Below are 24,766 nucleotides of genomic sequence, written 5' to 3' on the forward strand. Positions count from 1 at the left end.
TGGGGCAGGCTGGTGGGGCAGGCTGGTGGGGTAGATTGGTGGGGCAGTCTGGTGGAGAAGGCTGGTGGGGCAGGTTGGTGGAGCAGGCTGGTGGGGCAGGTTGGTGGGGCAGGCTGGTGGGGCAGGTTGGTGGGGCAGGTTGGTGGAGCAGGCTGGTGGGATAGATTAGTGGAGCAGGCTGGTGGGGCAGGCTGGTGGGGCAGGTTGGTGGGGCAAACTGGTGGGGCAGGCTAATGGGGACAGCTTGGTAAGGCAGGCTGGTGGGGTAAATTGGTGGGGTAGATTGGTGGAGCAGGCTAGTGGGGGCTGTTGGAGCATGTTGGTGAGGGCAGGTTGGTGGAGCAGTCTGGTGGAGAAGGCTGGTGGTGCAGGTTGGTGGAGCAGGCTGGTAGGGCAGGTTGGTGGAGCAGGCTGGTGGGGCAGGCTAGTGTGGCAGGCTAGTGGGGACAGGTTGGTGGGGCAGGCTGGTGGGGATAGGTTGGTGGGGCAGGTTGGTGAGGCAGGTTGGTGGAGCAGGCTAGTGGCGGCAGGTTGGTGGGGCAGCTTGGTGATGCAGGCTGGTGGGGCAGGTTGGTGAGGCAGGTTGGTGGGATAGATTAGTGGAGCAGGCTGGTGGGGCAGGTTGGTGGGGCAGGCTGGTGGGGCAGGTTGGTGGGGCAGGCTAGTGAGGACAGGCTGGTGGGGCAGGTTGGTGGGGCAGGTTGGTGGAGCAGGCTGGTGGGGCAGGCTGGTGGGGCAGGCTAGTGAGGGCAGGTTGGTGGGGCAGGTCCATGTGGGCACATCCCCCTCCACTGGCACATTGTAGGAAGTAGTCTACAAAGTCCCTTACAATACACACATCCTGAGCCCTGAGGCAGGATTATGTGGAGTCCTGTAGCGTAGTGGTTAGAGCACTCGCCTCTCAAGGAAGAGTTTCAATTCCCGGGCACAGCAAAACCTTAGGTAAGTTTCCTGTTGCCACACGCCTCTGTTTACCAGCAGTAAATAGGAACCCGGTTGTTAGTTGATTGATGGATCACTTTCGGGGATAATAATCCCTTCATAAATAATTTTGTCACTCAATCCACGACTCTTTGTGGGACACTGTTGTGCACAATTGGCTGCTGCGTTTCGCCCACAGATAATACAGTCGATTCACTTTACAATATATTCTATGAAGGATGATACATTTTCTTGTTCTTGAGGTGATAATAATAATCCTTGCATTTGACACCTTTTAATGTTTTTATCTCAAAGTGCTTCACAGAATATAATCTAAACTGAATTGAGAAGTGATCCGCTAATTAACTAACAACTGGGTTCCTTCTTACAGCAATGACTTACATTTATATAGCACCCTTCATGCTGGACAGCGTCCCGGAGCACTTGCTGTTGGGTAAACAGAGGTGTGTGGAGTAAGAAAACTTGCCTAACATTTTGCCCTGCCCAGGAATCAAACTCAGGTCTCTTGCTTGTGAGGCAAGTGCTCTAACCCAATACGCTACAGGACTCCACAACTAATTTCAACTTGGAATACAATGTTCGAAATTAACTAAATAATCATTCAATTGAAACTTGAAGACAGAGGCTTTTCATTTTAGGATTTGGCTCACAAAATTGGAGAATCTGGTACTTCTCCTGAATAGGTCCTTGTCACTATTCTGTGTTTAATTGGGGTATCTTATCTGCATTGCCTGATAACATGATGGCTGGTCAAAACCTTGTCCTCTGTACCTGTTGACTGTTCTGTGCTGCACATGTGGTCCTGGCATTACAGTTGGTAACTGCACTGAGGGGTCAGGACTTGGGTTCCTGTGTTTGCTGTTTCAAGGCTGGTAACTGTGCATGTGGTGAAGGGTCCCCATTGCTCTCAATGTGATCTGACATTCCTCACCCGCTCACTCACCGCGTGATCAGGTGACACTCTCTCCTCAGTCGTTGTCCCCCGAACCCCGTCCCCGGCTACTGTATGCGATGACGTTGATGTTGTGCCCCAGGAGGGAAGGCACGGGGAGTGTTGGGGTGTGTATGTTCGGTGTCTGTTTGAGGAAGGTGCGGGAAACAAAGTTTTGACCCGGCCCCTGGTAAATTCGGCAATGGCAAATGTGGTATCAACGTTACAAGTTGTTAATACGACTTGAGCAGATACATTTAAATATATTTAATAGTAAATTCAACGGGTCTTGGGCAAATGTATGACTTAAGCAATTATATGATTTATGCAGATCATACTTATGCAGGTTTTACTGTACGCAGATCATTGAAAGTGGCATTGCAAGTGACAAAGGCTATAAAGGAGGCTAATAATATGCTGAGTTTTATACATAGGGCATATAGTACAACAGTAAAGAAATTATGCTAAGTTTGCATAAATCATTGGTTAGGCTTCACCAGGAATATTACTAGCTCTAGCCACCTCACTTCAGGAACGAGAACTATTCTGGGGATGAAGGGCTACCATTATGAGAAGAATACATTAGAATATACAACACAGAAACAGGCTACTCAGCCCAACTGGTCTACGCCGGTGTTTATGCTCCACATGAGCCTCCTCCTGCCCTTCCTCAACTAAGCCTCGAGCAAAACCTTCTATTCCTTTCTCCCTCGTGTACCTCTCCAGCTTCCCTTAAATACATCTTTGCTATTTGCCTCAACTACTCCTTGCAGTAGCATCTTCCACATTCCCACTGCTCTCTGTGTGAAGAAATGTCTTCTAACTTCCCTATTTGATCTATTTAGGACTATTTTATATTGATGGCCTCTGGTTTTGGTCTCACACAAGTGAAAACATCTTCCCTATGTCTACCCAATCCAAACCTTTCCTCATTTTAAAGACCTCTATCAGGTCAACCCTTACCCTCCTGTTTTCAAGAGAAAAAGTATGTTCAGTCCTTCCTGATAGGTATAACCTCTCAGTTCTGGGATCATCTTTGAGAATCTCCTTTGCACCCTCTCCAGGGTCTCTACATGTGGACCAGAACTGCACACAGTATCTAAGTGTGGTCTAACCAAGGTTCTATAGAAGTTCACCAGAACTTCCCTGCTTTTCATTTCTATCCCTCTAGAAATGAACCCAATGCCTGGTTTGCCTTTTTTATGGCCTTATTAACCTGCGTTGGTACTTTTAGTGAATTGTGTATGCGTACCCCTGGATCCCTTTGCTCCTCTACCCCATTTAGGTTTTTATTTTCCAGGATGTATGTGACCTCCTTATTCCTTCTACCAAAATGTACCACCTCACACTCTTCTACATTGAAATGCATTTGCCATTTATAATAATAATAATCCTTGCATTTGATATAGCGCTTTTCACGTCGGGAGGACGTCCCAAAGCGCTTCACAGAACACACTGTAAAGTGAATTGACTGTATATTTGTGGGCGAACGCGGCAGCCAATTGCGCACAGCAATGTCCCACAAACAGTCGTGGATTGAAAATGACCAATTTATTATCGTTTGGGGTTTTTTTTTTGGAGGGATTATTATTAGGCTCTGTGTGGAGTAAGGAAACTTGCCCAAGGTTTCGCCTGGAATTGAACTCAGGTCTCTCGCTTGCAAAGCGAGTGCTCTAACCACTGAGCTACAGGACTCAAATGCCCACTCAGCAAGTTTATTAATGTCTTGCTGTAATTTGTTGACGTCCTCCTCTGTATTAACTATTCCCCCAATTTGGTATCATCCGCAAATTTTGAAATTGTCCAACTGATCCCAGAGACCAAATCATTAATGTATATTGTGAACAACAGTGGGTTCCCAATACCGATCCTTGTGGAACACCATTGCCCACCCCCTGCCAGTCTGAGTAGCTGCCCTTTACCCTACTCTCTGTTTTCTATTTTGTCCCCAGCTTGCTATCCATTCTGCTATGTTTCCCCGGTCTGAGCTTATGTGGTACCTTATTGAGAACCTTTTGTGGCTCGAGCTAGTAATATTCCTGGTGAAGCCTAACCAATATAGGTATAACATTAGCTATCCTCCAGTCCTCTGGCACTAGTCCCTTTTCTAATGAGTGATTATATATGTGTGATAGTGCCTCTGCTATCTCTTCCCTCAATTCTTTTAATACACACGATACAATCCATCTGGATCAGGGGTTTTATCCTCTGAGTTTCGTTAGTTTTTTGATTATATCTCCCAAGATACAAAGGTATCTTAAACGTATTTATATTATTTTCGATTTCTTCCACTGTCATGTCCACCTGATCCATCTCCCTGATGAATACTGAGGCAAAGTCATTGTTCAATATTTCTGCCATTTCACTGTTATGGCCTGTGGGTTTATCTTGTCCATCCCATAGTGGCCAAATTCCTATTTTGTTTTATTTATGTCTGTAGAATATTTTACTATTTCTTTTTATATTCCTTGATAATTTAATTTCATAATTCCTCTGTCTTCTTGTTTTTTTTGACTAATTTCCTGACCTCTTTGTATTCTTTTTTGTCACGCTCTCCCTTGAGAGATGGAGAGACTGTGCCTTTTTTCATTGGAGCAGAGAAGGTTGAGGGGGGACCTGATTGATATGTAGATAGAGAGATGTCATTTCCAATATAGGGGAGTCAGTAACCGGGGACCATAACTATAAGATAGCCAGAAGAGAACTGAAGAGGCATATTTCCACCCAGAGAGTTGTGATGTGGAATGGCCTGCTGAGGGCGGACCATTATAGCTTTCAAGAGTTGGTAATAACCAGGAAATTGAGTCATATGAAAGAGGGGCTTGAAGGGGTAAGGGGATAAGGCAGAGTAGTGGTGGGATTGAAGTGATCTCCATGCTGTGATAATAATCCTTGCATTTGATATAGCACCTTATCACATCTTTGAGACATCTCAAAAGCGCTTCACAGGATATACTGTAAAGTGAATTGACTGTGTATTTTGTGGCCGAAACGTGGTAGCCAATTGCGTACAGCAGTGTCCCACAAATTGATTATTGATGGGCCACTTTTCACTGTAGATTTCTATGTAACCCCCAGTTTACTGGACTCTGGCTATCCGGAATTTGAACCTAGGGTGTAGATTCACACCAGCACAACTCTGAATAGTCCATGAGCTTTTCCTGCCTCAGCACCTTACTACCTTTCGCAGTGGCCAGGGATATTGACTTTGACTCAGATTGTTTGAATCCCGCAAGTAGAAGATAGCATACTCACGTGTTAAAAAACAACACTGGAAACGCGGAAAAATGCCTATAAATGCCAATACCGGCCAGAGCGGATCTCTCCCCCACCCCCAATACCCCTCCTCCATTAGTCCGGCTATTGGGGTTTACCTGTATATGAATATGTTCCCCAACCAACAAACAGCTCACAGTAGATTACATCAGATTATAGATTAGAAAATAAAACCACTATAATTAAAATTAGGAACTTTATTTTAAAGAACTGTTCTAGAAGTGCAATGGCACCTATACAAAAAAGTTTTAAGGCAAAAATCCTGTACACTGTCTGTGGGGACTGGATACTAGGAGGAAGTCTTCTGAGGCAAATGACATGACTGCATCAGTGTTTATATACACAGTGTTGGGGGTCTGTGACACAGCAGCGTGGACTGCCGTTACAGGGAATGTCTGTTTGTCCGTCTCTCAGGACTATCAGTTGTAAGTTGCTGGAGGATTTGCTCCTTTCCTGGGTCAGGATCAGGATAAGCTGCAGCCAGTTACCAGGCTGGTGCAGTGTTTGCGAGACGTCTCATACGCCTGTAAAACAAATTTGAAAGAGTTCACCTTCTCTACTTGTACATATTAAGACACTTAAAGGCATTTACAGTGAGAGTTGTAGGATATCTTGGGGTCATGAGATGGTGCAGGGGCTAAGCACAAACCCAACCTAAACCTTTCTCAGATAGAGGAACAGGGGGAAGAACGCCATATTTAAAAGCAGAAATCTTATTGAATACTGTTAGCATAAAACAGTAGTTTTACATTACACACCAAGGGAAAGGTCCACAGCAAAAATCACCCCATCACTCAATACTCTGAATAATTAGCTACATTTACTTTTTTTCAGAATCAATAGGGAGAAATTATTTCCCGTTTGTTGAGTCTGGGGAGGTCAGGAGAAATGTTATTGTTGGGATATCCTGGCAGGAGCATTGGTTGAGGCAGAATCCATCTTGGTTGTCAAGAGGGAACTAGAACTTCATGACTTAGCTCCAGGGGTCCATACAATACACAATTACATTTGTATAGCATCGGGAGGACATCCCATACTCTGGAAAGGGCAGGTAAATGGGACAGAAATCATTACTGCAATGAATGCTTTGAAGAATGGCCTTTTTCTGTGCTGTAAATTTCTATGGTTCCCCATTTAGATTTGACCTGAGACAACAGCATTACTGGCACTAAAATATTTTTCATTTAAAAAAAGATCAACTTCAAGAATTTGGTTGCACAGTTGGCACCTCAAAAACAACTTTAAAAAAAGATTCAACTGAAGGTGTTTCACCACTATTCACCATCAACCCAAAGCCAAATCCTGTAACCTCACAGCAACTACACAAACAAACTCACAAGCAGTGAAACAGTGAGCAATGCCCTTCCCTGCCACACCGGCTTGATTCTAATTTGCAATTAAAGATAGGTTTTAAATTTTCATTTTGAGATTATAGTTAAGTATTTTTGAGATGTCTTCCTGGTGTGAAAGCCACTGTATAAATACAAATCATATGGAATTTGTTTTGCATTTTGGAACAAGTCTGATTTTGCTGAGGGTCCCATTAACTAGGAAGAATTTTAAAAAGTATGCCAAATCAGCAATTCTTTGAACAAATGGGTGCATTTTAAAATTGAGGGTATATACCTGGTATTCCTATCCTGATCCCGAATCTTCTTCTCCATCTCGGCATCGGTTAGTGTCTCCAGAAGGGGACACCACTGATCAGCATCTCCTGTGTTGCGAATTGCAATTTCCACTGTAGGCAGTGGGTTCTCACTGTGATTGAAGGAAAATAAAACATTATAGAAATTTCTCACAGTAAAGTGCACCTATTTGCACTAGAAACATTTCTCAGTGATCAATACACATTTTATAGAGCAGAAGTGTTTCACTCTTCCAACTCATCTGAATTTAGCAATTATTTCTACTAAACGTTTCTTCGATAATTTTGGTTATAACAGTCTAACTATAGAACAGCAAATTACATTTATATAGTGCCTTTCACGTCAGAAGGATGTCCCAAGAAACTGGACAGTTAAGGGTTTGCACTCAAACTGGAGGTTGGAATCAAGAAGGGTGGAGGGTAGGTGGATGGGGGTGCGAGTGTGGCCGAAAGCACAGTCTTGAGATGGGCCTTGAAGGAGGCTAAGGAGGGGCGATGCAGAGGGATTCAGGGATGGAGTTCCAGAGGATGGGGGCAGAAAAGCTGAAGGCCTGACTGCCAATGGTGGGGCGGATAAACAATTTCACCAGTACTTGGTCACTTCCACAGTTATATCCACTTAAAAGGTAAAATAATTTTTGAACAAAACATCAATATGCAAATCAGTTTGGAGAACTGCAAGGATATCTCAGCTCATGACTACTGTTCCAATTGAGCAGAATCTCCCATTGGAGGTCACCCCTGAGGTGATCAGTTGAGACAGGATCTTCTAGGATTGGTTCAGTTGGTAAATTAAACCGCACAGACCAGGAAGGTGAGTTTGCTATCTCAGCTGAGGTAGTAGAGGGGTGATGGGAAACTTAACGCCATTGACTCATATATGAGGGAAATCAGAACCTGTGGGGGTAGGGATTGGCAGAGTATTTCAAAATAATATTCCAGATAACTCAAAAGCAGCCCTTTCTGTTTAAGGGCACGTTTACCTGAATGCGTACGTCCTCTGATGCCAGCTCAGTTGCCCCCTGATGCTGTAAGCAATTGTGGTGACAAACTCTCCTCCGAGACCCAACTCAGAGCACAGCTTCAGGGCAAACTTCTCTGGGGAATTCTCTTTCTCAGACATGTCCCACTCAAACTGGTCAACCAGGGAGATGTTACCAACGTGGATATTTAGCTGCACAAAGTTAAAGCATTTTCATCTTATTACATCGATTTAAAACTGCCAAAAACATACCACTATAGGATGGGATTATTTAGCAGCAGAATTTTTAAGTAAGTGTTGAACACAGAGATTGTCTTTTATATTATAGATTTGCATTATTACAATGATGCTTTTCCCTTTATACAGGATTTTGAGGTACTCACCTTAATGATAACTCTCTGATCAGACTGATCCTCTAGAATACTGTCCATAGGGTAGGAGTCTATCTGTTGGCGAATCGCCGAGGCAATGGCAGGGACAAAGGTTAAGGGATTCAAATCCAGGTCATCGCACAAAATCTCTGCAAACATCTCCGGGGTCATTAACTTTTCTGCAAACCAATGGTAAATAGGAAAAGTGTTGCTTACAAATTCCAGTTATTGTAGGAACAGTGTAACAATGGGATTAAAGGCCTGGTATCAATGACAACATAAAAGCCAAGATTGAAACATTTTTTTGCCCATTAAAGCTCTTCCCAATAATGGGACACAGGAATAGGAGAAGTGTTTTTCTTGGTATCATATTCCAAAATTCCATAAACAATCTTAGCAACAGTGTAAATGAGGATAGAATTTGAAATTAGTTTTTGATAAGCCAAACACAGAAACTCATTGCCATGCTTAAGAGTACTTGCAGACATGGAGTCAATGTCAGAATTGAGCTGGACTACTGAGATCCCTGTGGTGGTCTTGGTAGTCCAGTTCCTAAGCCAGACATGTCTACAGTATTCCAAGGCACTGCTGTATTCCAGCACAGCCCAGCCTGGATTATCGGCAGAACTTGGGAGGGGCAGACCAGTTACTGAGGTCAGGGAGTCATCCCACTCAGCTCCTGTTAACCCTGCAGCCAAAGCCCTAACAGGGAGGATGATCTTAGCAGCAGGAAAGGTCGCCAGACTGTGTGCACTCTATGCCGTTTTAGACGCTTAGACTCCAGCAGTTACCCCAACAAGGAATTACACTCCCAGTGAGTTGTCTGAATCCTGTGATTTAATACCCCAAATCTCGGGATCCTGACGTGCTAAATCATGCCTCGGAAAAAATGCCAGGGAACTCAGCCAAGACCGCCAGTGTTGCACAACAACCTTTCCCCGAGCCAGTCACTGACTCACCTCTCTCCTCGTCTACCTCAGCAACATAGCAGCCTGACATCAAGGGATTGACAATGGCAGCTGGCAGAGCGGACAGGCAGCAGCCACGGAGAGGGGATTAGTGAGGGTGTTGATGGTGATTATATATAGAGAGTAAAAAGGGGATCTTAAAAAGAGTTAGTGGCAAAAACAGAGGGGGGGAGAGAGAGAGAGAGAGAGAGAGAGATACAGAGAGTGAGATAGATGTACATTCATAGAGAAACTGAGCAAAGGACATTGGCGAGGGAGAAAGGAAATCAAATATAGAGAGTGAGAGAATAAGAAAGACAGACAGTGACATACAGAGACTGACAGAAAGTGAGAAATGAAACACTGATAGCAAAGCAGATGAACATAACAGACAGAAATAAATTATTGAGAGTTTTGTGTGTTGTGTGGCAAAAGAAAGAAAAAGAAAAGAGATTCCATTCAAACATTCCATTCCAAAAAGCATCTCAGGGAATTTCCATGTGTAGGTGAGATGAATGGAACTCTCAGTTGGGTTTGGATACCCTTAAGCACAGCGATAGGTTTCCACATGTGTCAGGCATGATGACGCTCAAATCAATTTCTCCTCTTCTAGTTGGGATTCAAGTCCTACTGATGTTCTGACTCCCTGCATGTCTGATATTGAAGCCTGGATGAACGCCAACTTTCTGCAGCTGAACACGGACAAGACGGAAGCCATCCTCCTTGGCTTTCATCAATGGCTTCTCACCTGCAGCTCTGAACTCCTTAACCTTCCCAGCCTATCCCTCAGACTCAAACTTTTATACAATTTTGACGTCAGGTTTGATCCCGAGTTATCCTTCCGACCCCACATCTGGTCTCTGACCAGGACTGCCTTCCTCCACCACATTACCTGCCTACAAACCTCAAAAGCTGCTGAAACTTTCAATCACGGTTTTGTCACCTCCTGTCTCGATTTTTCCAATGCACTCCTCACCAGTCTCTTCAAGATCCCAATGATTCAAAACTCTACTGCCCACTTCCCCATCCATTCCTGGCTCCATTGGTTCCCTGTTGCAGAATGGATCGATTTCAAGATCCTCCTTAGCACTTTAAAATCTCTTCAGCCTTACTACCTCCCTACCTCTCCGATCTGCTCACACCCCACTCCTCAAGTGCCTCGTTCAGCTGGTTCGGATCTTCTGCATGTACCTCGTCCCCTCCGCTCCACTATGCCCTGAATCTCTGGAATGCCTTGCCTCAATCTCTCAATCTGTGCCCCCTCTTTGTCCATCTTCAAATCACAAAAAGAACTTGCATTTATGTAGTGCCCTTCAGCACTTAAATCACACTTAACCTCTACGAACCATGCCTTCAGTCACCTCTCCTCTCTTTCCAGCTCAGCATCAAACCATACCGCTGTTAAGTGCTCTGAAACACTACCCGCTCGAAGCGACTATATAAATACAAGTTGATGTTGTCGTTGTTAAAACAGAAAGAGTTATACATAATTATCCGACTTACAGACAGACATTTCCTTGTGTCTGGAATGGAATGCGTATTCTCTCCCTGAGCATCCTGTTTACTTAAATCCAGAGAATATGGTTGTCAAAAGCCAAGGCCAGGGGACTCTAGCATGTTTGTTGATGTACTGCTGGAGTTCACTCAACTAAAATACATTGAAAGCAAAGCGTGGCAAGTTTCTGGTTGCTTGCCCATCTAGGATCACTCTACATGTTAGGGTTTTGGATAGCAGGATTAACAGGATCTTAGTGGGATGAAGCCCTTCCAAGTCCTGCCATTGAGCCCTGGAGTACTGCAGACCTGCCTGGCTCTAGAACTAGATTACCAAGAATGGAAATGTTAAATCTGTACAAGATTTAATCCTGGGTGATGTGGAAGTACAATACAAATGAGATTTGTACAGTGTAGTTCACATCGGGGCGGATGTCCCAAGGTCCCGGTGGAAGAGACCCATTTTACTTCCCCCGCCCCCCCCAACAAGAATAATCTGAAATCACAATAGCTAGTTAATCAACATCCAAAAGAGAAAGAAGTTAATGATTTAGGTATGATCTGTCATCAGATGCCCTTATACATCATTAGAGGAAAACACGTCAATGTGTTAGAAATAAATTAACCAAACGGGTTAGGAGACAGCAGATTGGCCCACAATGGATTTTAAGATGTTGATGGTTCGTTTAAGGAATAAAATAAAGTGCATTAGATAAGTTACGGTAAATTTCTTAACAGAGCAGAGATAAATTTGTTTCTCTGCCTTACCGGAACAGCACAAAATACGTACCTCAACATCCGCCAAGGGGGCGTAACATCTATGTCACTGTGCATGGCAGCCGGGGGTGGGGGGAAAGAGCAGCACTTAAACACATGGTGAGCGGGGGCAGGTGGGGAGGATGGATTCCCCTCAGCTCGAAAGAACTCCTGACATGCTGCAGAGCATTGAGCTGCAGGGAGTGGAAATCCCGGCTGTTGCTGCATTGCGTCAGGAAGTCCCTCTGGAGCTGAGGAGAAGGCAAGAGAGGCTCCTTCCCAACCGCCGGCTTCTGTCGCTGCCAGATAATGAGCCACGTGGTTGATTGAGAAAGCAAGGGGGAGAGAAAGCGATTTAGGGAGAGAGGGGAGAGCAAGAGAATGTGAGGGAAGAGAGAGAGAGAGTGTGAGAGAGAGGGAATAAGTAATTGAGAGTGTGTGTGAGAGAGGAGGAGAAAGAGTGTGTGGACAGGGTGCACATGGGAGTATGAGAAAAACAAAGGAGAGAGGGGAGAGTGATTGACAGAGGGGGGAACAAGAGAAACGAAGAGAGAAACAGAGAGGGGAAGAGAGAGGAGAGAGGGAAGAATGATTGAGATAGAGGGAAAGAGAGTGAGAGAACGCAAGCGCATGAGGGAGAGGGGCCTGAGAGAGAGAGAGAGAGAGAGAGAGAGAGCGAGCCAGTATAGTAGTAGCCAGTACAGTGCTTGAATATTTGTTATGCGTTAATCAAATAAAATTTGACTTATATGCAACTTTGTTGTGGAGTCCTGTAGCTCAGTGGTTAGAGCACTCGCCTTGCAAGTGAGAAATCCTGGGTTCAATTCCCGGCAGGGAAACCTTGGGCAAGTTTCCTTACTCCACACAGAGCCTAATAATAATCCCTCAAGGAAAAAAAAACAATAATAATTTGGTCACTCAATCCACGACTGTTTGTGGGACATGCTGTGCACAACTGGCCGTCGCATTCTGCCCACAAATATACAGTCACTACACTTTACAGCATATTCTATGAAGCTCTTGAAGACAATGATAAGGCACTATATCAAATGCAAGGATTATTATTATTATAAGTCACATATAATCCGACTTATGCATGTTTGCCATAACTCATACTTTGTCATATTAAATGCTATGGTCCCAACTGATACGACTGTTGTGAGCTTTACTGTAACATGTTTGGCTTCCAAATCATCCAACAGTCAAGACAGGAAACAGTCCATTTTCACTGATGTCACTTGGATTTTAGTAAACAACAACAAATTATATTTATGTAGTGCCTACAAATGTACAGTGCCTTTCACATCAGGAGGATCTCCCAAGGCGCTGGACAGTCAGGGATTTGGACTCGAGCTGGAGGGAAGGAGAGCTTGAAGGGTAGGGATAGGAGGGTGACCAAAGGCACGGTCGAATAGGAGGGTCTTGAGACAGGCCTTGAAGGAAGCAAGGGAAGGAGCAAGGCAAAGGGACTATAGAATGGAGTTCCAAAGGGTGGAGACTGAAGGTCCGAACATCGATAGTGTGGTTAGCCGGGTGGGGGACGTGGAGCAGGCCAGAGCCTGCTGAGAGGGGAGAGCGACAGGTTATGGGGTTAGCAGGTCACAGAGATAGGGAGGAGCAAGGCCATGAAGGGCTTTGAAGGCAACAACGAGGATTTTGAACTCTATCCTCTGGGTGATTGGGAGCCAGTGGAGAAAGGCAGGGATTGGGATGAAGGGTCACAGAGCCTGGTGCGAGAGAGGACATGAGTAGTTGAGTTTTGCAGGAATTGAACTTTGTGGATGGTGGAATTGAGAAGACCAAGGAGAGTGGGTTTGAGAAATCGAAGCAGGAGGTGACAACAGTGTGGAGGAGGGTTTCAGTGCCTTTTAGGGTGAGATAGAATTGGAGATGAGCGATGTGGCCGACCTAGAGAAAAGCATCCCTGCTCATGGACCGAATGTGGGGGTAGGAACATGAGACATAATCTGTAGCAAGAAGCATGTCCAGTGTCAGCAGAGGAACAGCAAAGCAATTGCAACGACTTATTAAGTGTTCACAAAACTGAGATGTGTAAATGTTGATGACTTGCTTACCATTCATGTTCCATGTAAAGGCATCTCTCAATTTCTGGCCATCTATTTCCATGTCGAGTCGAATAGGAACCAGCACTTCAGGCTGTGAGGCATTCTCATGGATCACAGCTGGGTCATGGTCATCAAAGCTAAAAGGCAGAAAAATAATAGTAATTTCTTTAAAAAAATGAGATGCTGTCTATAATCCATTCTTGTATTTGTTTCATCTCAGCATGTTATCATACACAAGTGAAAGATTTCATTCAGAGCTCAGTATGAATTAAAAATAACAGGATTTCAGACAGTACAAGACGTATTGAATTTAAATCAAACTGGGCCCATTTTCCCGAGAACAGAGAAGATTGGGGTGGGTGGGGAGAAGAAGGGGAGAGAAGACCTGATAGAAGTCTTTATTTTTTTTGGGGGGTGGGCAGCTGCTTGTCTGAACACAAATGGAAATTCATCACCATGTTTAAGAGTACCCAAACCATACCAGCCGTACATGCACACTCTCCCCGTAAGGATTCGCAGTGCTGGAAGTCAAACCACTCAATCTTGGTATAATCTCAGAGGATATCCTAATAATAATAATAATCTTTGCATTTGATATAATGCCTTATCATCTCTTCGAGAAGTCTCAAAGCGCTTCAATCTACGACTTCAGCATTCTTCCTAAAATTGGGTGACCAAAACTGGATAGAGACCACTCTATCCTCCTCCACCGCTTGTCCTCCCACATCAACCTTCAAGGCCCTGTCCTTGAGTGGTTTAGGTCGTACCTCTCCCACCGTCTTCATTTTGTTTCCACGAACGGCTTTCCCTCCACCCCCCGCACTGTCTCGTGCGGTGTCCTTCAGGGCTCTGTCCTCGGTCCCCTCCTCTTCACCCTCTATGTGCTCCCCCTGTGGTGACATCATCCACAGACATGGGGTTAACTTCCACATGTATGCGGATGACACCCAACTCTACCTTTCCTCCTCTATCCTCAACTCCACGACCCCCGATGTCCTGACAGCTGTCTGTCCGACATCGAGTCCTGGACGAGAGACAACTTTCTTCAGCTCAATGTGCGAAAAACTGAGGCCCTCCTGATTGGCTCACGTCAGCGCCTCCGCACCTCAGGCGCTGACAGCATCAGCATCCAAGGCCGCACTCTCCACCTCTCAAAGCCATCAGGAACCTCGGGGTTCTGTTCGACCCTGAGCTGTCCTTTCTCCCTCATATCCGCATCACAACTGGCACCGCCTTCCATCACCTCCGGAATGTCGCCAGACTACGGCACTACCTCACCCCTCACGCGGCTGAAACTCTGGTCCACACCTTTATCACCTCAAGGCTGGACTATGGGAACTCTCTCCTCGTCGGCCTTCCCGCCACCTCCCTCCACACTGCAGGTCATCCAGAACTCTGCAGCTCGTGTACTGTCCCGCACCAGACTTCGGGACCACATCACTCCCACCCTCACCCTCACCCTCGCCCTCACTCCCACCCTCGCCTTCACCCTCACCCTCGCTCGCCTCCACTGGCTCCCCATCCCCCAGAGGATCGAATTCAAGATCCTCATCCTCACCTACAAGGCCATTCACGGCCTCGCTCCCTCCTACCTCTCCGACCTACTATCCCCCTACCTACCCGCCCGTACCCTCCGTTCCTCCGGCTCCGGTCTGCCCCCCATCCCCCGCCCCAACCGCCCGACCATCGGTGGCCTTCAGCCTCTCAGCCCCGAGGCTCTGGAACTCCATCCCCAGTGCCTTCACCACTTCCTCCTTTTCCTCCTTCAAGGCCGGTCTCAAGACCTTTCTCTTTGACCTTCAGCCTTCAGCTCCCCTCTCGACTCTCTACCCCCTCCTCGCCCCCTCCCTTCCCTCCCCTCACCCTGACCATTTCCCCCCCTGCTCAGGTCCTGACCCAACTGTACAGCGCCCTGGGACGTCCTCCCGACGTGAAAGGCGCTCTATAAATGGAATCTTATTGTTGTTGTTGTTGTTAAAATAATGAGGAATTTGACAGAGTAGAAATGAAGATCAAATATTCTCATCAATTATGTAAGTGATTGAAGGGCATCAATTTACGATAGTTAAAAAGGAGTAAAAAAGCAAATTGGGAGGATTTTTTTTAAATAGAGTTTTGGGGATGTGTCCTGACAGGTTTGCTTTCAAGAGGGAACTAGATAATCAGATAATTTGCAAGGGTAAAAGGAAAAATGTGACTGAATCGATTGCTCTTTCACAGGTAGCACAGACACAATGCCTTTTTCTAAGCTGCAAATTTCTTTTGTTCGTCCTCTCCAAATACTGACCATTAAACCATATGGCATGATAGGAGGCCATTTGGTCTATTTTCCACGTGGTTGCCTGCTCCTCCAAGAAGCTATCCATCCTAATCCCAATTCCACAAACTTTCTCCCGTTCCTCGCATACCGTTCCTCTTGTCCAATTGAAGGAGTACTCCCATATTGGAGGTAGGTGGACTACCATTTACTTATTTTTGAACTTTAGGTAAAGTAAAACAAAATACAGTAGTTATAAAAGCAAATGAAATTTCCATAATTTCATAGAAAATAACTCATTGGAAATTTAATCCATACAGATCAGGGGATTGTTCTGTTATGAAGTGGAAGGTTGGGATTAGTGCTGGGATTGTAACATGTTTACAGTCCACTTCTGCCATGCAGTATCAGATATAATATTGTACAATAATAATCCTTGCATTTGATATAGTGCCTTATCAAGTGCCCTGGGACACTAACCCACGTGAAGGGTGCTATATAAATGCAAGTTGTTGTTGTCACATCATTGAATCATCTCAAAACGCTTCACAGAATGTACTGTAAAGTGGATATTACTGTATATATCTATTTTGTGTGCATGTTTTGCATAGCATCTTTTAGACTACGCTCCATGAGCTAATTACCCCCATCCTTGCCCGGCTTCACTGGCTCCCCATCCCCTAGAAGATTGAGCTTAAAATCCTTGTCCTCACTTTTAAAGACCTCCACGGTCTTGCTTCTCCCAACCTCTGTAACCTAAAACTCTACCAATCTGCCTGCTCCATTTGGTCAGTGGGCACTGGTCTGCACTACGTCTCCCACCCTGCCCACTCCACCATCAGAGGTCAGGCCTTTAGCCTTTCTGCACCTACACTCTGAAACGCCACCCAGGAGCTCCTTGCCTTGCCTCAAGACCATAGTCTCTGACTGACCCAACTGTACAGCGCCTTGGGACGTCCTCCCGACGTGAAAGGCGCTAGTGACCTTCCCCCACCCCCTGCCCTGCACCCCTCTTGACTCCAGCCTGCAGCTCGGGTGCAAACCTTTGACTGTCCAGTGCTTTGGGATATTCTCCCAATGTGAAAGGCGTTATATAAATGCAATTTCTTGTTGTCATTAAATATTCTCTTTGCAGAAATGAGCTGCCTTCACCAAAATCCACCGAGTTCAATATGACCAACACATTTCCACATTTCTAAAGCCTTGAAATGATTAATTACAATAGCGAAAAGAGGAGCAATTTCTGAAGTAAGGCAGCACTTTTAGTAAAGGCTGCACTAAGATCCTTAAAGCTGTGACATCAGTTAATTCTCAATTTATATCCAAATCTGCACACCATTTTGTATTAAAATGTGACCACCTGTTCAACTGCAGTGAGCCTCATAACGTTTCAGCTAGGACTTTGAATATTACCCTACAATCCTTATGCCCATTTTTCCTCCTCACTCCAAGATTATTTAACGAAGCTAAGTATATTAGGTGTATAAATGGAGAGCCCTGCTCAATTTAATCACATAACCAAATGCATTGTGAATTTCCAAACCACTTACCATAGAGGAAAGGTTCTTTTTTTGTCTCTGCTCATACGGTTTCTATTGATGGTTGTGGAACATGGTACTGCATCTAGATGATGGGAGCTGTTTGGTAGCGTTGGCACCCACTGACTGTTCCGCTTAGCTTTTTGTTCTCTGTGAAAAGAACATCTGTGAGGAAAATGTTTGGCTGCAACACATGCCCAACAGTTCAGTGTTTGTTCAGTTTAAACAGAGGATGATTTCAGAATAAGAAAACAATTTCAGAATACAGACCTGCCATTCATACTTTTGGATGCACCAGTTAGACAGCAGAACAAGAGGACACAGGTTGAGGGATTCAAAGATCCATTTCAGAACAGAGACTGAGAAGTATTTGTTTACCAGGAGAGTAATTAACAACTGGAACAAGTCACCAAGAGTGTGGATGATAGGAAGGATATTCTTGAAGGATGAGATCAAACAAGCCAAATGGTTTCTTCATCCAAACCATTTTTGTGATCTCGTGGAGTCACCAAAGTTCATTTTGTAATTGCAGAAATGTGCATTTGGTCTGTAAAATGGCTAGATTCCTGAGAGACCTAATTGAACTAAGGTAAGGTTGTATTGAGAATTTAGTTTCCTATTCTGGCATACTACGCTCTATTTTCCAGTTTGCAACCTGAGATGCAGGTCAAGCAGCACCACTTTCCTTGTGTCTCCCTGTCTACTTTACTTCAATGTGAGCTAAGGACCTTCCACTGCAACAACAACAACAACAAGATTCCATTTATAAAGCGCCTTTCACGTCAGGAGGACGTCCCAAGGCGCTGAACAGTTGGGTCATGACCCGAGCAGGGGGGAAATGGTCAGGGTGAGGGGAGGGAAGGGAGGGAGCGAGGAGGGGGGAAATGGTCAGGGTGAGGGGAGGGAAGGGAGGGAGCGAGGAGGGGGGAAATGGTCAGGGTGAGAGGAGAGAAGGGAGGGAGCGAGGAGGGGGAAGAGAGTCGAGAGGAGAGCTGAAGGCATGGTCGAAGAGAAAGGTCTTGAGACCGGCCTTGAAGGAGGAAAGGGAGGAAGCGGCGAAGGCACTGGGGGATAGAGTTCCAGAGCCTCGGGGCTGAGAGACTGAAGGCCCGACCACCGATGGTAGGGCGGTTGGGGCGGGGGACGTGGAGCAGACCGGAGCCAGAGGAACGGAGGGTACGGGCAGGTAGGTAGGGGATAGTAGGTTGGAGAGGTAGGAGGGAGCAAGGCCGTGAATGGCCTTGTAGGTGAGGATGAGGATCTTGAAATCAATCCTCTTGGGGATGGGGAGCCAGTGGAGGCGAGCGAGGGTGGGAGTGATGTGGTCGCGGTGTCTGGTGCGGGACAGTACACGAGCTGCAGAGTTCTGAATGACCTGTAGTTTGTGGAGGGAGGTGGCGGGAAGGCCGGCGAGAGTTCCCATAGTCCAGCCTTGAGGTGACAAAGGCGTGAACCAGGGTTTCAGCAGCGTGAGGGGTGAGGTAGTGCCGTAGTCTGGCGATGTTCCGGAGGTGATGGAAGGCGGTGCCAGTTGTGGTGCGGATGTGAGGGAGAAAGGACAGCTCAGGGTCGAACAAAACGCCGAGGTTCCTGACTGGCTTTGAGAGGTGGAGAGTGCAGCCTTGGATGCTGATGGTGTCGGCGCCTGCAATTACTAAAGACAAGCCTGGCTCAGCTGAAAGCACTCTTGCATTTAAATCCAAAGGTTGTGGGTTCAAGTCCAAGTCAGAACTTGGAAATCATGCTGACACACCAAATGCAGTACTGGGTTGATATGCATTATTGGGAGATGCTGTCCTTCGGATGAGATGTTAAATCCAAGACCCGCCTGCCTGTTCAGGTGGATGTTAAAGATCCTGTGGTACCTTTTGAAAAGAGAAGGGAGTTTCTCCCAGTATCCCAGACAACAATCCCCTAAGTGGTTATTCACTTCATGGCTGTTTGTGGGAAATTGCAATGCATTCACTCCTTCTTCCATAAACTACATAAAATGTAACCCAGACATTTAATCTCCTAAAGGAAGGTTCTGCAGAATTACATCCCGATTACAAAAGCTAACATGCTGTAATAGAATAGGCAACAAGACACATTGAGAAAGAAAACCTAATGAAATGGTGGTGCATGCTTACACACAGTTTTTTTTAAAAATATATTATTCAATCCCTCCACCTTGCTTCCTCTTTCCCCATCTTCATATTGCACCTGAACACCTTCCTCTTCGAACGTGCCTACAGTCACCTCCATCCTCTTCCCCACTCGGCATCAAGCTCCGTCACTGTTAAGCGCTCCAAGACACTTCCCCACCTGAAAGGTGCTATATTGAGCAAGTTGTTATTATTACCTGAGGTACGCTGGTGGCTCAGTGCTGATGGAAACGGCCTTGTACTTTTCATCATTTCCCTCGAGAATCTCCTCCACCTCCGCAGCTTTAAGAAGTGTCACGCTGGTAGCTAAAGTGGTATAACCATGATCTGGTCAATTAAAAAAAAACAAATACTTGAAATTTGAAAAATTTTAAATAAAATGATTGAAGCACTAATTGTTAAGGGATTTTTCACTAATTTAGGAAGATCTCAAAAGCTCAACTGCTTTTGCCCTTCTCCTGACCTGTAGTATTCACAACTGTGCCGTCTGGCAAGAGAATACAAAATACTAACTGTTTCCACTCAAGTCAGATCTGCAACTTTAATTGCACTGTGAAGTAGCTGCTCGGAGAGAGCAGTATCTCAAACTTCTGCTAAGTGCCTCATGTCTGACGACCCACGGACAAAAATGCCCATAAGGCAGTGCTCAAGTACAGAACACACATCAATCTCCAAACGCACCGTATTCAAATACTTTGATTTTGTTAAGTTTCCTTTTAAAATTTACCATATTGTTTTGGATCAGGATCTGCAATATGTTCCCAGTACCCAAGAATTGTTTAGCTGAGGCTCCATGAACTCTTATCAATGCTAAATTCTATTGAATTGTTGTTTGAACAGGTTGGTGATTTTTGCAGAGGCAGAAGACAAATTCAAACTAGATCTCAGTAGGGTTATAAACGAAAGTACTTCATCAGAATAAAGGCTTGGTGTGTGCAGGAATGAAGTAAAACAACAGACTGTGCAAGAGCATAGCTCGCTGACAAGAAAAAGGGAAAAAAGGGATTATAAAAATATAAACCCATAATTATATCCATCAATAAAATTCTGCAGTAACTCAGAACTAGTTGGATCACCAACAATATCAGTCATTGTGATGGAATTTATTTGCATTGACTACTTTGTCAACCAACAAGTAGTTGGTTGCTTAATTCAGCGCAGAATTTGTTTCCCACCTCTCCTTCCCAAAGCAAAAAAAAGGTTCAAACAGCAGTCTGAAATATCCTGACACAAAATGCTGATGAACATCTAACCATTTGATTCCATCTCTATATGATTTGAGTATATTCAATAGAACAGCAAGAATTTCAAGTTAAAAATATTCCCAGTTAAAGGTCAAGTCTTTGTACCCACCATGTGATGATGCTACGATTTTCTTCCTTTCTTCAACTGTGGCAAGCCGTCTACATAGTGATGGATATCTCTTGTACAGAGAGCCCCTGAACATGCGCAGATAGTTTCCAACCTGTAAGACAGTAATGATAGATGTGGTCAACGCCATGTCAATACAATGAGTTGTCAGATGGCTTAGTTGGTAGCACTCTCCCCTCTAAGTCAAAAGCTTGTGGATTCAAGACCCAGGTAAGCGCTTTGAACTCACACGGTTTGGGCTGACGCTCCAGTGTAGTGCTAGTTGGGTGCTCCATTGTTGGAGGTGCCATCTCTCGGATGAGATGCTAAACTGAGGTTCCTCTCTGCCTGTTCAGTTGAATATTGAAGATCCCACAACATAAAAGAGAAGGACATTTCTCCAGTGACCTGACCAACAATCAATAAAATTGGTCATTCACTTCATGTCTATATTGGAATATTGCTGAGCACAAATTGGTGTCTACAAAATATAGTTTCTAATCTATAGCTTACAGTAACTCGCCTGGGCCGAGTCCTACTTAACCAACCGCCATCTCTTCGTCTCCACAAACATTTTTTCCTCCTGCCCTGGCACAATCACCTGCGGCATACCCCAAGGCTCCTTCCTTGGTCTCCTTGTTTAACTAATTTACACGCTCCCTCTCGGCGATGTCATCTGCAGACACAGGGTAAACCTCCACATGTATGCTGATGACACACAAATCTACTCCTCCTCAACAGCTGCGACTCCCAGACCGCTGATGTCCTGTCAGCTTGTCTGTCAGACATCAAGGCCTGGATGAGCGCAAACTTCCTGCAGCTGAACATGAACAAGATGGAAGTCATACTCCTTCGTTTCCGTTAACGTCTTCCCTCCGCGGCTCTGACCTCAACTGCTGCAGGCTTTCCCTAAGATTTACCGAATTCGTACGGAATCTAGGCGTCAGATTCGACCCCCACCAGTTATCCTTCCTCCTCCACATCTGGTCCCTAATGAAGACAACTTTCCTCCACCCCCGTCACATTGCCCACCTCCGACCATATCTCACACCCACCAAAACTCTCATCCACTCCTTTGTCACCTCCCGTCTCAACTATTCTAATGCCTTCCTCACCAGTTTCCCCAGCTCCACTGCCCTCCCACTACAACTGATTCAGAACTCCGCCTCCCACATACTCACCCACACTAAACTCTAAACTACCATCACACACCCTCTCACCAGGCTCCACTGACTCCCTATCACTGAGCGGATCAATTTCAAGATTCTCTCACTCATCTACCAATCCCTTCACACCCTGCCACCTTTACGACCTGCTTTCACCCCACTCCACTACCTGCTGCCTCTGCTTGGCTGTCACTGGCCTCTTGCTCGTCTCTTGTCCCCTCTGCTCCACCATCGGTGGCCCGCTTTCAACCACTACGCCCCGAAGCTTTGGAACTCTCTCCTGCAATCCCTCCACCTTGCCGCTTCTTTCTCTTCTTTTAGATCACAACTGAAGACCCTCCTCTTCAACTAGTCATCTCCCCAATCTCCCTGGCTCAGTGTTAGGCGCCGCCACTGTTAAGCGCTCTGAGGCACAAGCCTGCATGAACAGTGCTATATGCAGTGCAAGCTGCTTTTATTATGACAGCAGTTTTGAAGGGAAGGAGGAGGCAGTGCCTGAAAGGATATGTTATAATAATAATAATCCTTGCATTTGATACAGCAACTTATCACGTCCTTGAGACGTCTCAAAGCGCTTCACGTTGCTTTGGGTGAATTGAAGTAAATCACAATTACTGTAAAGTGAATTGACTGTATATTTTGTGAGCAAAACTTTTTTTTATGTCCGCCACAGGCTACAATCTACAATCTCAGCTTCAGAAGCAAAAAAATCCGTGGCTACACGAACAGCGAATCTATGCTGTCAGCCCCTTCCTCCCTCATGTGAGGACACAGTAATAATGATAACAATAATAAATGAGTGGGAATAATGGCAGCCGTTGGTGCAGTGTGTCGCGCAACCAGACAGAAGCCGCTCCCACTGTCAAAGTTCTTGGCCGATTGAGAGAAAGAGTGAGAGTGATTGGGAGAGAGAGAGCGATTCGGAGCGAGGGAGCGGGTGGGAGGGGGGGAAGAGAGAGAAAGTGATTGAGAGGAGAGTTTGTTTTTGTCAGTGAAAGGTGAGATTTGAGAGAATGTGTTTGGGAGTGACTGAGAGAGTGAGAGGCGTGAGACAGAATGTGTGTTTGAGAATGCCAGTGAGAGATGGGGAGAGGAAGAGAGAGGGAAGAGAGTGATTGAGAGAGTGAGGGGGAAGAGAGAGCGACACACAGAGTGATTGACAGAGAAGGAGAGAGAAAGAGAGCATGAGGGAGAGGTGGAGAAAAAGAGAGGGAAAGAGTGAATGTGCGAGGGTATGTGTGAGAGCACGGGAGTCAGACAGAGTAATTGAGAGAGTGATTGAGAGATGGGGAAGAGCGCAAGAGGAGAGAAAGAGTGTACGAGAGAGGGGAAGTGAGAGAGTAATTGAAAGAGAGAGAGAGAAAAAGTGTGAGTGAGAGAGGGTGTACGAGTTATTTAGAGAGAGTGTCTGTGAGTGTGATAGAGAGGGAGAGGGAGGGAAAGTCACTGAGAGTGTGTGTGAGAGGGGGAATGAGAGAGAGAGAGAGGGGGAATGAGAGAGAGTGTGTGAGGGGGGAATGAGAGAGAGTGAGAGAGAGGGGGAATGAGAGGGAGTGAGAGAGAGGGGGAATGAGAGAGAGTGTGTGAGAGGGGGAATGAGAGAGAGTGAGAGAGAGAGAGAGAGAGAGAGGGGGAATGAGAGAGAGTGAGAGAGAGGGGGAATGAGAGAGAGAGAGAGGGGGAATGAGAGAGAGTGTGTGAGAGGGGGAATGAGAGAGAGTGAGAGAGAGGGGGAAAGAGAGAGTGAGAGAGAGAGAGAGAGAGGGGGAATGAGAGAGAGTGAGAGAGGAGAGAGAGAGAGAGAGAGGGGGAATGAGAGAGAGTGAGAGAGAGGGGGAATGAGAGAGAGAGAGAGGGGGAATGAGAGAGAGTGTGTGAGAGGGGGAATGAGAGGGAGTGAGAGAGAGGGGGAATGAGAGAGAGTGTGTGAGAGGGGGAATGAGAGAGAGTGAGAGAGAGAGAGAGAGAGGGGGAATGAGAGAGAGAGAGAGAGGGGGAATGAGAGAGTGAGAGAGGGGGAATGAGAGGGAGTGAGAGAGGGGGAATGAGAGAGAGAGAGAGAGAGAGAGGGGAATGAGAGAGAGAGAGAGAGAGGGGGAATGAGAGAGAGGAGAGAGAGAGAGAGGGGGAATGAGAGAGAGAGAGAGAGAGAGAGGGGGAATGAGAGGGAGTGAGAGAGAGGGGGAATGAGAGAGAGAGAGAGAGAGAGAGGGGGAATGAGAGAGAGAGAGAGGAGAGAGAGAGAGAGGGGAATGAGAGAGGAGAGAGGGGGAATGAGAGAGAGAGAGAGAGAGAGAGGGGGAATGAGAGAGAGAGAGGAGAGAGAGAGAGAGGGGGAATGAGAGGGAGTGAGAGAGAGAGGGGGAATGAGAGAGAGAGAGAGAGAGAGAGAGAGGGGGGGAATGAGAGAGAGAGAGAGAGAGAGAGAGAGAGAGGGGGAATGAGAGAGAGAGAGAGGGGGAATGAGAGAGAGAGGAGGGGAATGAGAGAGAGAGAGAGGGAATGAGAGAGAGAGAGAGAGAGAGAGAGAGAGAGGGGGAATGAGAGAGAGAGAGAGAGAGGGGGTGTGGGCCGCGGTACCTCAGAGCCGATCATGTACCACTCTCCCGCCTCCTCCAACTGGAACTTTATTGGTTTTTGTCCGAACGTTTTACTCGCCGCCATCTTCCCGCCAGGCAGCCCAGCGCGCATGCGCAGCGTCCCACCCGGGTCAGCAGCGTGAGGCGGCGTCTTAAAGCGGCACTGACCCGGGCCGTCAGCGTCTTAAAGCGGCACTGACCCGGGCCGTCAGCGTCTTAAAGCGGCACTGACCCGGGCCTTCAGCGTCTTAAAGCGGCACTGACCCGGGCCTTCAGCGTCTTAAAGCGGCACTGACCCGGGCCGTCAGCGTCTTGCACTCCA

At 46.1% G+C, this 24,766-nt stretch overlaps 1 protein-coding gene across 3 annotated transcripts; it reads right to left on the reverse strand.

The window, feature by feature from the left end:
* Positions 1-5,331: 5,331 nt before the first annotated feature.
* On the reverse strand, positions 5,332-24,597 carry LOC103190032 (SWI/SNF-related matrix-associated actin-dependent regulator of chromatin subfamily B member 1-A). 3 transcript variants are annotated; one of them, XM_007910638.2, is made up of 9 exons: positions 24,446-24,597; positions 20,703-20,814; positions 19,547-19,655; positions 17,218-17,355; positions 13,420-13,547; positions 8,160-8,326; positions 7,778-7,968; positions 6,776-6,907; positions 5,332-5,673 (listed from the first exon to the last, which is right to left on the reverse strand). In XM_007910638.2, exons 1-9 carry the CDS (start codon positions 24,554-24,556, stop codon positions 5,634-5,636), a joined length of 1,128 nt encoding a protein of 375 aa, XP_007908829.1. In that variant the 5' UTR covers positions 24,557-24,597; the 3' UTR covers positions 5,332-5,633. The 3 variants fall into 3 exon arrangements, with proteins under 3 accessions (XP_007908829.1, XP_007908828.1, XP_042193376.1); XM_007910637.2 differs by having other exon boundaries at positions 19,547-19,676; XM_042337442.1 differs by lacking the exon at positions 24,446-24,597 and adding an exon at positions 21,755-21,855 and having other exon boundaries at positions 19,547-19,676.
* Between the last annotated feature and the right edge of the window lie 169 nt (positions 24,598-24,766).

The sequence above is a fragment of the Callorhinchus milii genome, unplaced genomic scaffold (genome assembly GCF_018977255.1).
Source record: "Callorhinchus milii isolate IMCB2004 unplaced genomic scaffold, IMCB_Cmil_1.0 Scaffold8, whole genome shotgun sequence".
Lineage (NCBI taxonomy): Eukaryota > Metazoa > Chordata > Chondrichthyes > Chimaeriformes > Callorhinchidae > Callorhinchus > Callorhinchus milii.

What these genes read in the sequence shown, in the direction of transcription:
- LOC103190032 (XM_007910637.2), bottom strand. Translation starts at nt 24,556, where the DNA reads ATGCGCGCTGGGCTGCCTGGCGGGAAGATGGCGGCGAGTAAAACGTTC. An exon ending in ATCAGAGAGTTATCATTAAG is followed by an intron (nt 7,969 to 8,159) that starts GTGAGTACCTCA and finishes AACTTTGTGCAG; the next exon opens with CTAAATATCCACGTTGGTAA. An exon ending in CAGAGGACGTACGCATTCAG is followed by an intron (nt 6,908 to 7,777) that starts GTAAACGTGCCC and finishes CTTCAATCACAG; the next exon opens with TGAGAACCCACTGCCTACAG.